This window comes from Mastigoproctus giganteus, chromosome 9, assembly GCF_048544385.1.
Source record: "Mastigoproctus giganteus isolate SK-2022 chromosome 9, ASM4854438v1, whole genome shotgun sequence".
In the NCBI taxonomy this organism is placed as follows: Eukaryota; Metazoa; Arthropoda; class Arachnida; order Uropygi; family Thelyphonidae; genus Mastigoproctus; species Mastigoproctus giganteus.
In genome coordinates this window covers 51,664,696-51,677,931 of record NC_143583.1, presented here as the reverse complement: position 1 = coordinate 51,677,931, position 13,236 = coordinate 51,664,696, and the positions used below count along the sequence as shown (strand labels likewise).

Genomic DNA, 13,236 nt, shown 5'->3' with positions numbered 1-13,236 from the left:
TGATTTCTGTAAATTATCTACTGCTTGACAACGGGGAGGTCTCTGGGATGGAACTGTTAGTGGTGTATTGCTGCATTGGTCTACTACGTTTGGTGGGGATGGTTGTTCAACAGAGAGGACTAACCGAGCCCAGTTGGAGATCGATGTGTCTGGAGGAATGGTCACTTCAGTCTGACATGCTACTGATTGGTGACTGTGAGTAGCAGTAGCATAGGTGTGTTTTGGCATACTTAATTTTACTTGTTTTCTTGCCTCTTGATAGGAAACCTTATTTTCAATTTTATATTTTTGTATTTTTTTCCCCAACTTCCAGAGGTCGCAGTCTTTGGAATAAGCGGGATGGTTGCCTTTGCAATTTGGACACTGTGGAGTTGGCGCCTTACATTCTGTTTGTGTATGGGTTTTACATCCACAGTTTGCACAAGTTGCATCTCAACGGCATGCTATCTGGGAATGGCCAAATTTCTGGCATTTAAAGCATCTTAGAGGGTTCGGGATATAGGGCCGAACGCGACAGTTTAAATACCCTGCCTTGACTGAAGATGGTAGATTTGGAGAACTGAATGTTAAAATTATACTCCGGGTAGGGACTAAATTGCCATCTTTTCGGATCATGATCCTTTTTGCTTGAGTGACATTTTGTTCTTTAAGTTCTTGAACTATTTCATCTTCGGGGACGTTCAATAAATCCCATTCAGTGATCACTCCCTTTGAAGAGTTGAGGGTGGTGTGTGGTGTGATTTGAACTGGGATTCCACTCAAGGATGTGAGACGTAGTAGTAGCTCAGAATGTCTAGAATTGGTGGTCTCTATTAACAAATCTCCGGATTGAAGACGTTTCACCATTTTTGGTGAACCTGCAGCATGTTCGAGGCATCTCTGAATGGTGAATGGGGAGAGCTTGCCGACAGGTTGCGTTGACAGAGAATGTATAATCAGGAAGGCTGGTAATTCCTGTCTGCCACTGTCTTTCTTCATTCTCTTCGAGATAGAGGAGTCATGGTCAGTGTCGTGTGTGTCATTTAATTGAGAGCTCTTCGGCTCTAAGCGTGGAAAATCACTTGTTTCCATCTCTGCTCCTTTTAGCCCCGGGGGTTGTCTTATCCCCCAGGTTACCGGCCCCGCCACGTGGAGGCAGGAGCGGTGCCACCAGTGACCAAGCGGTTGTTTGTTATTTGGTTTTTAGGAGCATTAGCAACTAAGGCCATATTGCTCTGGGAATATGCGGTGGTCATTCCCTGACCTTTCCGCATCCTCCGTATTTGGTGGTGACGGGCTCGAACCCCGGTCTAATCAAGAAGCGTGTGCTACGCACTACTGCTCCTTCCCACCTGGCTATGGAGGCGCCTACCAAGCGGTTGTAGAAGTTAGTTGTTTGTTATTAGTAATATATATATATATACTAAATAAAGAAAGGTTGCTTTCCTTTCTGTGTTCTTACTTAATACTTTAAGCACAGAACAACTGGAAGTAAATGAAATAGAAAAAGACACTAGAAAACAAAGAAAACTTTTTCTTTAATAAGAGCACTCTATAAATCACTGAGAAAATCGCTTGTCACTATCGCTTGGCACTCGGGGCCGTGTTGATCAGATACCAGTAGAAGTATAGAGAAGTCTGGGAGAAGAAGGGATCAATATCTTATGGGACTTTATGGAAAAACTGTGGCAGCAGGAGAGGATACCCGATGAGTGGAGGGAAAGTATACTTGTGCCAATCTATAAAGGAAAGGGTGATGTGCAGGAATGTGGGAACAACAGGGGAATAAAGTTAATGTCTCATTCGATGAAGATCTGGGAAAGAATTGTGGAAGGAAGGATAAGGCAGGAGACGAAATAGGTGAGGAACAGTTTCGTTTCATGCCGGGAAGAGGGAATAACAGATACGGTCTTTGCTTTAAGGCAGGTGATGGAAAGATACAGGGAGATGCAAGTAGAGTTGCACATGGTGTTCATAGACCTGGAAAAAGCATATGATAGAGTGCCCAGACAAGAGGTATGGTGATGCATGAGGGAAAAGGACAAATCAGAAAAGTATGTAAGGCTTGTGAAGGAAATGTACAAGGGAGCGGTGACTCAGGTTAATAGTGTAGGTATGACGGAGGGGTTCTCTGTAGAAGTTGGACTGCACCAGGGATCAGCTCTTAGTCCATATCTGTTTGATTTGGTAATGGATGTGTTGGTGAGAGAAGAGAAGAGTAGAGTAGAGCACCACAGAGTATGCTGTTCGCGGATCATATATCGTACTGTGCAAACCAGCCCAAGGAAAGGTAGAGAAAAAATTGGAGGAATGGAGGAAAGTGTTGGAAGAGAGAGGCATGAGGATAAGTAGAACAAAGACAGAATATATAGTATTGCATGGAGAAGATGAGAATTCTATAAAACTGCAGGAGGAAAAGCTACCATCAATCTTGAAATTTAAGTATCTGGGATCGAACGTTGAGAGGGATGGAGGATTGAGTGCAGAAATACAGCATAGAGTGCAATGTGGATGGTTGAACTGGAGAAAGATGAGTGGGGTGCTGTGTGATAAGAAAGTAAATTGTAGAATGAAGGGAAGAGTGTATAAAACTGTGGTTAGACTCGCATTGATATACGGTGCTGAGACATGAGCAATTACAAGAGCCCAGGAGAAGAAGATGGAAGTGGCAGAGATGAGGATGCTAAGATGGATGTGTGGTGTGACGAGGAAGGACAAGATAAGAAATGACTACATCAGAGGTACGGTTAAGGTGGGGCCTCTGAGTAAAAAAATGCAGGAATCAAGGTTGAGGTGGCTTGGACATGTGGAACTAAGAAGTGAGGAGTATGTGGGGAAGAGGTGTGAAAAGTTGGAGGTGATAGGGAAGAGGAAGAGGGGCAGACCTAAGCTGAGATGGAAGGACAAGGTGGCAGAGGATTTAAAAGAGAGGATGGAGGAAAGAGGAAGCCCAGGATAGGGAGGAATGGAGGAAAAGAATTAAGGACGGAAATGCCGACCCCATATAAACATGGGAAGAAGGCAAAGATAAAGAAGAAGATAGTTCAAGATTATCTACTATTTATCATACCATGATATGTAATATGTATGATGCTTACAAATGTGCAGTTGTCATTTGTTAGTGGATTAAAAAAAAAAAAAAATCTTGTCAATAAACTTTATTAAGGAATAAATAACAAACTATCAAAATTCTATTCAGCAATATTGTTATGCACAGTATGACCAAAATTATTCTCACACTCACACACAGGTAGTTGCAAAAGGATTTTAATTTAAAAATTTAATACACTAGTATTACATTTTTAGCATTCATGGCAGCCTCAACTCCTCTTGAGCATACACTCTACCAACTTCCAGTAGGTGTTTGTCAGATTGTGCCTCCATTCCTCTTACAAAGGAGATGCCAAAGCCAGTTTAGAAGAATACCATTTTGTTTTCAGCCTAATCTCGTCCTTGGGGCTGTCGTAGACATTCTCTCAGATATGGCAGACAAGCTGTGCTTGCTACCTGGAAGTCTAAAACACTGATGGAACTGATATTCGGGTGACACTCAAGTCAAGTGGACCTAATTTCGGGGAAGTTTGGATGGCCTGTGACAACCAAATCCTCTGCTTGCATCTTCATGATGATGGGACTGTTAGTAATTTCAGGTATAACCCCCATGTGCAAGCACCCTGTGGGTGACCACCCAGGTGTGAACCAACATAAGCAGAGGTTGAGGAGTGGTGCCCACACCACATGGACGAATGCCGCCCCTCTGTGTTCTAGGCAATACTAGGTGGTAGATGACTCTCATCAACTGGTGCAATACCACCACTTTGCGCTTACTGGAGGCTTCAAGTGGTGGAACCCATGTTTAATCTGCAGAGCAAAGTTCGGGGCAACTCTCCCCCATCTCTTCCACCATGCAGTATGATTGATGTCCTTTGAGGTTATGATGAACACCATGGCGAGATTCAAACTTCCTTACATTTTGAGGGTGCAGCTCTAAAATGGTGTTCGCAGGCTGTCCGCTAGTTAGTACACTGGACCGAACCTATTGGTAACTCTCCAGGAGGCTTCCAGATCAGCTAGTGTATAATCTTGCTGCCTGTACTTTGCCAGATAGTGACTGGAGGGAGTCCAAGTAGTGTGTATGCAGGGGGCATTGTTGAGGCCATGTTATGTTTTTAAGGACCTGGGTATACTCTTATCATGTGTTTGCCATATACAAAAATTTCATTACTTCATACAGCATGTCCACCACACTTGAAACTGACAAGTGTACAAGTATCCTTGTACACTTGTCAGTCTCCCAACCAAGAACTGTACATCAATTCTTTCTTCTTTCATAACAGTATCTGGTAGGTTCTCGCACTGAAAATTCACAGAACTGCTGCTGCAAAACATCTCGGCTTCATTTATTTCTTTATCGTTAGCAACCCCAAGAATTACTAAACTTGTGCACAAAAAATTTCCCATTTGAAAATTATGCACTGCTAACTGATAAAATTTGTGCTATCTTGGCTTTATAAGTGCAGCCACTCCCTGATTTATGTAAGGATTATGGCGCCTCCGTAGCCAGGTGGGAAGGAGCAGCAGTGCATAGCACACGCTTCTTGATTAGACCGGGGTTCGAGCCCGTCACCACCAAATACAGAGGATGCGGAAAGGTTAAGGAATGACCACCGCATATCCTGGAGCAATATGGCCTTAGTTGCTAATGCTCCTAAAAACCAAACAACAAACAAACAAACATGTAAGGATTGCAATCCACGGAACTCTACATAAGTCGGAATTTCTCTAAATGCTTATGCAGCACTCGCAACTGTGCACACTGAATTTGATTGAAGCAAGAAAGAACTGTTCAACGAACATGTAAATAGAATTATTTATTCAATTTTTTATCTCATACACAGGAAAAATGACAAAAGTGTACAAAAGTACAAAAATTTGAAAATTATAAAAAGAGAGAGGAGACAGGCATAATGTCAGCAAGTTTTACCTTTCCAGCATCATTGCCAGAATTAACTGTCCAGCTGATAAGCACGCTACTGTGGAAGTTGAAGGCTGTGAAAATTTAGAAGCAGTTTTATCCAACACATCACAAAATTTCTCTGCAGCTGCAGAATTGGCAGTGGCAACTTCAACGCATACTTTAATGTTTTGGAAACCGGCACAATGCTTGAACCTATTAAACCACCCATTGCTTGTCACGAGTTTTGGTTTGAAGTTCGCCATACTTATCCTTAATATCTTCATAAATATGTTTTGCTCTTGCTTGGCCATTGGACTCAGCGGCACTTGCTTCTGAATCTGATTTTCCATCCATATTATTAATAGCTTTTCCATTTTCGATATAGCACCTAAATGCTGTTTTGTGATTACTGTTGATCTTAAACGTGTTGATCCTTTAACATGTTCTTTTATACACGCACTGTCCCTGAAAATAGTTGAAGCAGCGAGATCTAATTCCATGCAAAAGATGACAAAATTTGTCCTGCTTCATAATTTTTAATTAATCATCTTCATTTCTAAATAAATTTTGTTTTGTTTCCTAGCACTGCCAGCACTTGCACTTTCCATTGATCACTGTAATAATTAAATAGGAATGAAGAGAAGATTCTCAAAATTTATTTATGTTTTTTATATGTTTGAAGATTTCAGTGAAGGGGGAACTCATTTCACCATAATACTGTAACGTAAAATTCCACAGAATTCCAGTTATCAGTATTATTGCAAATGTAATAAGATCGAGTTTACTACCCGTTCATAATAGATTGCGCTAACAAAAAAGCCCAATCAACAGGCAAGTGCAAATTGTTTTTATGGTAGCAACCTCCAGAAATGTGTTTTAGAAAAATATCATAAAGGCGTTCAAAATTGATTCTTATTAACATATGATAACGATGAAAGTGTAGTGCAATTTCCATTATAAAAAATGACCTTTCAGAGAGATAAATAGTTTAGTTATATAGCAAAAACTACAACATCCGAGGTCTTGGAACGAATTATCAAAAAACCATGTGTTATTGGGTTCAACATTACGATAATTTCATGATACCACCATTTATTTCTACGGGATGCAAAATACTTTTCCATGATTTTTTAAAGTTTGCACCGGCTGGTAAAAACTTATGTAAAGTCGAAATAAGCAGGGGAGTGCCTGTACACCATTCTTCAATGGAAACTTGTGACTTATGTAGTCACATGCAGCCATAAAGTACCATATTTTCCGGCTTATAAGACGCGGTTTTTTTCGCGAAGAAATACACGGAAATAGTAAATTTCCACCATGTATTCAACCACTTTTCCAGGAAGGTATGCAGACACCTTTACAGCATATAATTTGAGTCCCACATTCTTACAGGTTGTTCAGAAGATGTCCAATGTTGTACCAGGAGTCACCTTCGAATGCTGGAATTAAGAACAGCTGCTGTCGAATTTATGATTTAAATTTTTTTTTATCTTTTATTAAACAATATTACCACAATGGGATATAGCTTGGAATTACTTTGATCTGTAGTACTCAAAAATGGATCACTTTTTAGAGCCATCACTACGTCCTCGTCTTTCCCTATTCATGTAAAAACAGTAACAATGCCTGATAATTGGTGTTTTTTTTTTTTTTTTTTTTTTTGCTATTGGAAAACCTATTTCTGAACAATGCACCTGCATGATCAGCCCATATGACATCATCACCACCACCATGAAATGCAACATCTGTTTTTGCATTTCTTTCTATGCAAATGTCTCTGATTACATCATGTTTCCTGCTGCTTAAATTGAAAAATCACATTTGTAAACAAACAAACATGTTACTTTTTTTCAGATTTTACAACATTTTAAATCTTGCATATATGTCTTCGGAAATTTTACATCATATTTCTTTTGTATCTTACTGAAAATTTTCATACCGTACGAGTACCATAAAATAACTGCACAGAACAGAGAAGAACATTATTATTATTCTGCATTTATATTTTGCAACACAGACACACTTCACAGCCAATTCATTAGTGGGAATAAGCAGAAATTCTTTCTTTCTTTTTCTTTTGAAAATAAAAAGATAATGAGAGTCTTATTATTATTAGCCATATGGTGCAAGGAAGCCTGAGGCTTATGCTGCACCAACCATAAAAAAAAAAATTCCCTAGTTACCCTGAGAGAGAGAGAGAGAGAGAGAGAGAGAGAGAGAGAGAGAGAGAGAGAGAGAGAGAGAGAGAGAGAGAGAGAGAGAGAAGTAGAAAGGCATCATCAAGAAAGAGAAGAATGGTGATATCCCGCTCGGGACCCTGGGTGTGCCAAGCCCATATTCACCAGATGTGAGCCCCTGGTCTTTGTCACTATGTCAAAATAGTGAGACAGAGTAAGGTAAAAACAAGTAAAAAAAGAAGAATTCTCCATCATAAATCTGAAGAGTTGGCAGTTAATAACAGCATCATATTCCAAAACTTCTGCCAGTTCCTTACTCACATGTATTACTTCTCTCAGTGGTCAAGGGAAGGGAGATAGTATCATAAGAGAGTGACTGATTGCTGACTGGTCAATCAGAGGAACACAGTAAACCCCACCCTTTAAAAAAAGTTCTCTTGTAATCATACACAATAAGACTCCCATTATAATGCTCTTGCTTATAGAATTATCTTGCTTTTAGTAATTTATTGCTCCCTATCAATCTTGAAAAGAGTATTGGGGGAGGGGGTTTCCAACTATTATATGGTGCTCTTTGATTCCTTCAAAAGCACTATAACAGAAATTTGCTGTATATAGATTTTTAATCCCCATAATCTCTCTCTCTCTCTCTCTCTCTCTCACACACACACACACTACAGAAAAGAACAATACCATACATAAAGAAATGGAAAAACTATGAGAATCTGTAACAAAAATGGACTTGATTGGTATGAAAACCAATAAACACATAGGAGAGAGAGAGTGAGGAGGTTATTCAAAATGAGAATTGCTGAAAAATGTAATCATGCATAAAAGGGAAATACTAATAGCAGAATATGCTTATGAATGCATTTAATAAATTTTTTTTCAAAATAATTGGGGGGGGGGGGAAGATTTTATCAAAATAAGAGTTAAAGCTATGTATATAAGAAACCTTAAAGACAGGATGAAAAACAGATATATGAAGAAGGAAACAAATGCATTTATTTCACAACAGAATATAGATTTATTAAAAAATATATATATATTTTTTAAAATTAAAATCTATGTATATAATTACAAAGTAATCCCACCCTATGAAGAAAGCCTTCATAGGGCAGGGTTACTGGATTCCTCTGATTGACCAATCACAGGTCAAGGGTCAATCACTCTCTTGTGAAGTGATCCTCCTTTCCCTTCTTGCCTGGACATTCTGATCCTCAAGTGGAACAGAACATGTGATGAAGGGACTGGCAGAAGTTTCAGACTGTGATGCTATTAACACGGTAATAATCACAATTTCATAGTGTATCAATTAGTAGTTAATCTTTTAATGGAAATAAATCATGGAGAAACAACTCTTGTAATGATTAGAGAAACAATCTAGAAAAACAGAGTTTACAAAAAATCAAAATACTATCAGACGAAGCACTGCAAGTCTGTATTAAAAATGAAAATATGAGAAAAAAACACAGGGTAACAGATATCCATTAGAGATAAATGAATTTAGCTAAACAGATAACTGGCATAAAAACAAATGATAACAGGCCTAGAAACAAAGCATTAACAATCATTACAAGAAAGGAATACTCTGGTTAGGGCAAAAAATCTAACAAGAAATAGTAAAAGCATGGAAGAAAACAGTAAACTAGGCTATAATATTTTAATTTAATGATGGCGATCATGATAAAAAAATAAAATAAATAAATAAAAAAAATATTGGTATTTCAATAAAGAAAATGTAAAACTATTCATAGTTATGTCCACAACCAAAGAGCATTTGCTGAATGCAGACTTGTCTTAGAACTGCTTTCAGTTACTGAAAACTTCTACAGGTTGCACAAAGTTATCACCACAGCAGCAGCTAGAAAGTGAATATGCATTTTTACTGTATTATCAATTTGGTTGAAAATGGAAAGACAGAAATTACAATTTTCTTTTTAAACTGCTTGATTTTATTTATATTGGAATTTTTTTTGAATAAAATTATTACTAAATATATACAGTTACTGAATAAGATGAACCATGTAACCTAATTAACTGATAAACTAAGTATAACAATATAAACAAATACATATACGAGCAAGCATACATATACTCATTAAGTTAAAATATCAGATCATTATAAATGTAAATATTAATATCTGAAACTATCCAAATAATATCAACAAGATGACAGCTATGAGAGCATCCTGACTTGATTCTGAGATTTTACTTCCAATGAAAAAGAATTATTACTTTTACAAAATAAAAATATATGATGGCAGCAGTTTTTGATCAGGAAGAACAAATTAGAAAAAAAAAAAAAAAAATACTAAGAATATTTGAATTAATCATCACATCAGAATAAACTTACTGTAACTAATTAACTTATTAAAAAAATTACCTTTTCCTGAGGGTTCTTCTTTCACCATGTGTGGCTCCAGCATTTCTTGAGGAGAAAGTGAAGAAATAGAATTTACATTCTTGTCCTCGGAATCTTGGTTACCACTACAGTTATTTTCATGTTTCAATTTAACTAAAGATAAAAGCCTAGGGTCTTTTTTATCATCACTTGCAACAGAACTAAGCTGCCTAATGTCCATTACAGGTGAAGATTCAATTCCAACTTTTTTATTTTGAATATTATCAGGACTATCTGTTTTTTCCATGCTACAAGAAGGCCTACTAATATCAGTTATTTCATCTTTTATATATTCCTTCTTTATAGTTTTGATTTCAAGTGGTATTACTTCACTTTCTTGAAAAGATAATGTACTTGCACTTTTCTCTTGTGATGATGGCTGATTTTCAAAATTATTTTTAGAATTTAGGGGCAACAGTTCTGAGTTAATTAAAACATTTGAACATTCTCCTGCTCTTAGTGTGTCTTTTCCATTATTAGAGTTCTCCACATTATGCTGAACAGAATGAAGAGAAGAAATACTATCATTACTGCAACCTATTAAACAACCAGTCTGCATGGAATCAACTGGATGTTCTTGACTAAGGTTCAATTGTGAGTTCTCCCTTTCATCATTTCTGCTTTGTGTTGAAATATTTTTTGAATGACTGTTATCATCAGTGCTAAAAGAATTCTTAAAGTTTGATTCACTGTTTTGCGAGGATTCCTGTGATTTTTCATTAGTTTGATTAGGGTGGGAAGCTTCACTGACATGCAGCACAGAATTTCCAAATTTTTTATTATCTAAAGATTCTTCCCAGTCCGATGTCATGTGATTATCCAAGTTCTTTGGAATTCCACAAGTCTCAGGACTCTGATCTTTTTGATTATGTGGTGATTTCTGATTATTATGCAAACTGCTATTTTGCTGCGAACACACATCAGTAGGAACTTCACTCCTACTGTTAACTGCAGATAATTCTAACAAGTTTGTATCAACAGGTTGTAAAGGCAAATTACAGTCTACATTGGTCTGAACAGAAGAATGTTGTTTGGTTTTATGGTGCAAATGGGTTTGTGCAGCATGACTAGTAACTTGTTGAACAGGTTCAGGTGGTAACAATGGATGGGAAACTGGAGGAACAGAAAGTGTAGTGTTTGATGCGCTTTCTCCATCTCCAGAAAAAGCAGAGGAGGAAGAAGAGGAGGAATTCTGATTAGAAACAGATCTCAATATGGGTTCCTGCTGGGACAACAACTCTTGTTTGGTTTCATTGCCATGATGTAAACGTTCAGCTGACTGTGTACGAGATGGGATCACTGAAAAAAGTGGCCGATTCTGTCCAGGAATAGCCTGATAAGATCCTCCTTCCTGAGCCTTTAATATTTGCTGTTGCTGCTGCTGTTGCCCTATAAGAAAGTGAGGGCCACTAGGTCTTAAATGGTGTGGATAAGGGGGGGGAGGTCGTACAGTTGGGGTCAGGGATCGGCTCGTCTGAAGTGATATATGATTTGCAACAGATACAGGGAGGGTAGCTGGATATGGCTGCCCAACTAAGTCTGGTGGTGGTGGTGGTGGTGGTATACCTTTTAAATAAAAGAAAAATAACTATTGAATATTCTAAACAGAATAGGATTATCAAATTCTGTATGCATAAAATATTATGCATTAAATAACTACAATCAAGTTATAATAAATAATATTTTAAACTGTAATGTACACAAGGTTTTTAAAATTAAAAATCAGCCAAGCCCACCTCTTTGTAGTGATTTCAATGTGAAACCTTGGAAAAATCAATAATTACTTCTTTTATTTCATAGATTTAGTCTGATGAATTTTTCAGAGAATAGAAAGTAACACATTTAATTTTTATCTGGGAGTCACTGACTAAAGTGGTGACAGAGAACAACATCTAGCCATGAAGACTTGCAATTAGAAAAAATTATGGCATCCATGAGACAACCTGAATTTCTAATACCATTTTAAACAAACTGCATCACAAAAAAAAAAAAAAAAACACCCCACTGCTCTTTGTCTAAAATTCTGAGTACATCGTGGTAATTATAGCCGACTGGGCTAGACGGGTAGGTAAAGTGCCTGCCTGGAAATCCAAAGGTCGCGGGTTCGAATCCCGCCTCTGGCTTGGATCAGAGTACTGCAAAAACCTAGGGAGGTGCATTATGGCCACAGAAGCGGATGCACCAACAACTAACCAAAAAAAAAAAACATGGTAATTATATCGTGACACTGGTCTTTCATCAGATGACAGAAGCACTCTATTAGAAAATTTCTATAAAGAGTCTATTACTGGAGGGACCAAAGTGTCCCAGAAGACTGGACTTTATTAGTTCATTCCGGGTAAAGAGATGCAATGTTGTCTAGGAACTTGGGTGCTTGTGAAGATGAGTGCGGAAGTAAAATATTCTTTTTTTGTGAGGTACGACTGAGATTAACTAAGTTTTCTTCTTTGGACTGAAAATTATCTAGAGCTTTAGACTTTAGAAACTGGGGCAAATATTTGAGAAGTGACTGAATGTAGAAAACAATTTATCAAACAGAAAGAAAAAAAAAAATATATATATATATATACACCTAATTCTGTTTTTACACGATAGATACGTTCCTGAAAAATACGTGTAAAAAAAATTCGTGTAAAAAAAGACATTGTATTTATGGAAGAAAATAAGATTGGTTCCGGGTCTAAAAAATCAATAAAAATAATTAAAAAAAAAAAACACATAAAATATTCGTTTTAAGTTTATTATTTTATTTCAACAAAATACACATGTAATAATATGTAATGAAAATGTATTAAAGTAAATTTGTATGCATATGAAATGAAAAAAATTCTTCATGAACAAAAAAAAATCTGTTTTACACATAACAAGATTTTATTCATTTTCACTTTCTGATAATAAATGGCGCATACGTTTGCGTACGACTGGAATATCACTGCTATCACTAGAAATGTTGTGGACATCATCTTCTTCCTCTATTAATGAAATTCTTTCTGTGATCTCTTGAGCAAAATCAGCACTAGTCTCCTCTGGTACTGATGTTTCACTGGTTTTACAAACGAATTCAGTTATTAATCGTTGTGTTCATGTTTTGGTTAGGCCGTTATATAATTCTCTGTAAGAGGCTGTCAACAACTTCAATTCACGTTGAAACTTCCCAGCGTGTTCCTCATTAGGGTCATGTTTGACAAAATGATTACCTAATTTTCTGGCCAGTTCCAGACCTTTTATTAAATCTGCATTTAGAACAGGATCATTTTCTTCATTATCACTACGTTCTGTGGGATAAGGAGTTCCAAAGACAACCTCTAATATTTCATCTTCGCTTAGGGCTTTGTCGGTTAGCAATTCATCAATATCTTCAAACAATAGATCATCGAATCCTTCTCCACCAATTTTGTGTGCCATTGTAATGATGTTGGGAAATTCGGTCGTATTAGGGATGATGGGATCTTTGCTTTTTACACATTGTGGCCAAACCGCTTTCCAACACGCATTTAAAGTTGCTGGTTTTAATTCAGTTAACGCTAATCCAACTTGATTGATACAATCCATAATTGAGAATTTCTTCCACACATCAATGACTGTTAGTGTTTCATCATTCAGTTTGTCCAAAACGTGTTGGAATGTTCGTTTTACGTAGTATGTTTTAATTGTCGCAATTATACCATGGTCTAGCGGTTGTATCAAAGATGTAGTATTAGGTGGCAGAAATAAAATTT

The 13,236-nt window shown here is 37.2% G+C and overlaps 1 protein-coding gene across 5 annotated transcripts in view; it reads right to left on the bottom strand.

Moving 5' to 3' along the window:
* LOC150080216 (histone-lysine N-methyltransferase 2C-like) overlaps window positions 1-13,236 on the bottom strand; it is a 1,301,638-nt gene that overhangs the window by 536,517 nt on the left and 751,885 nt on the right. For all 5 annotated transcript variants that reach the window (XM_090381514.1, XM_090381519.1, XM_090381517.1 and 2 more), the window contains one exon: window positions 9,500-11,083. In XM_090381514.1, coding sequence (XP_090237640.1) covers window positions 9,500-11,083 — 1,584 coding nt within the window. The remainder of the gene's footprint in view (window positions 1-9,499; window positions 11,084-13,236) is intronic.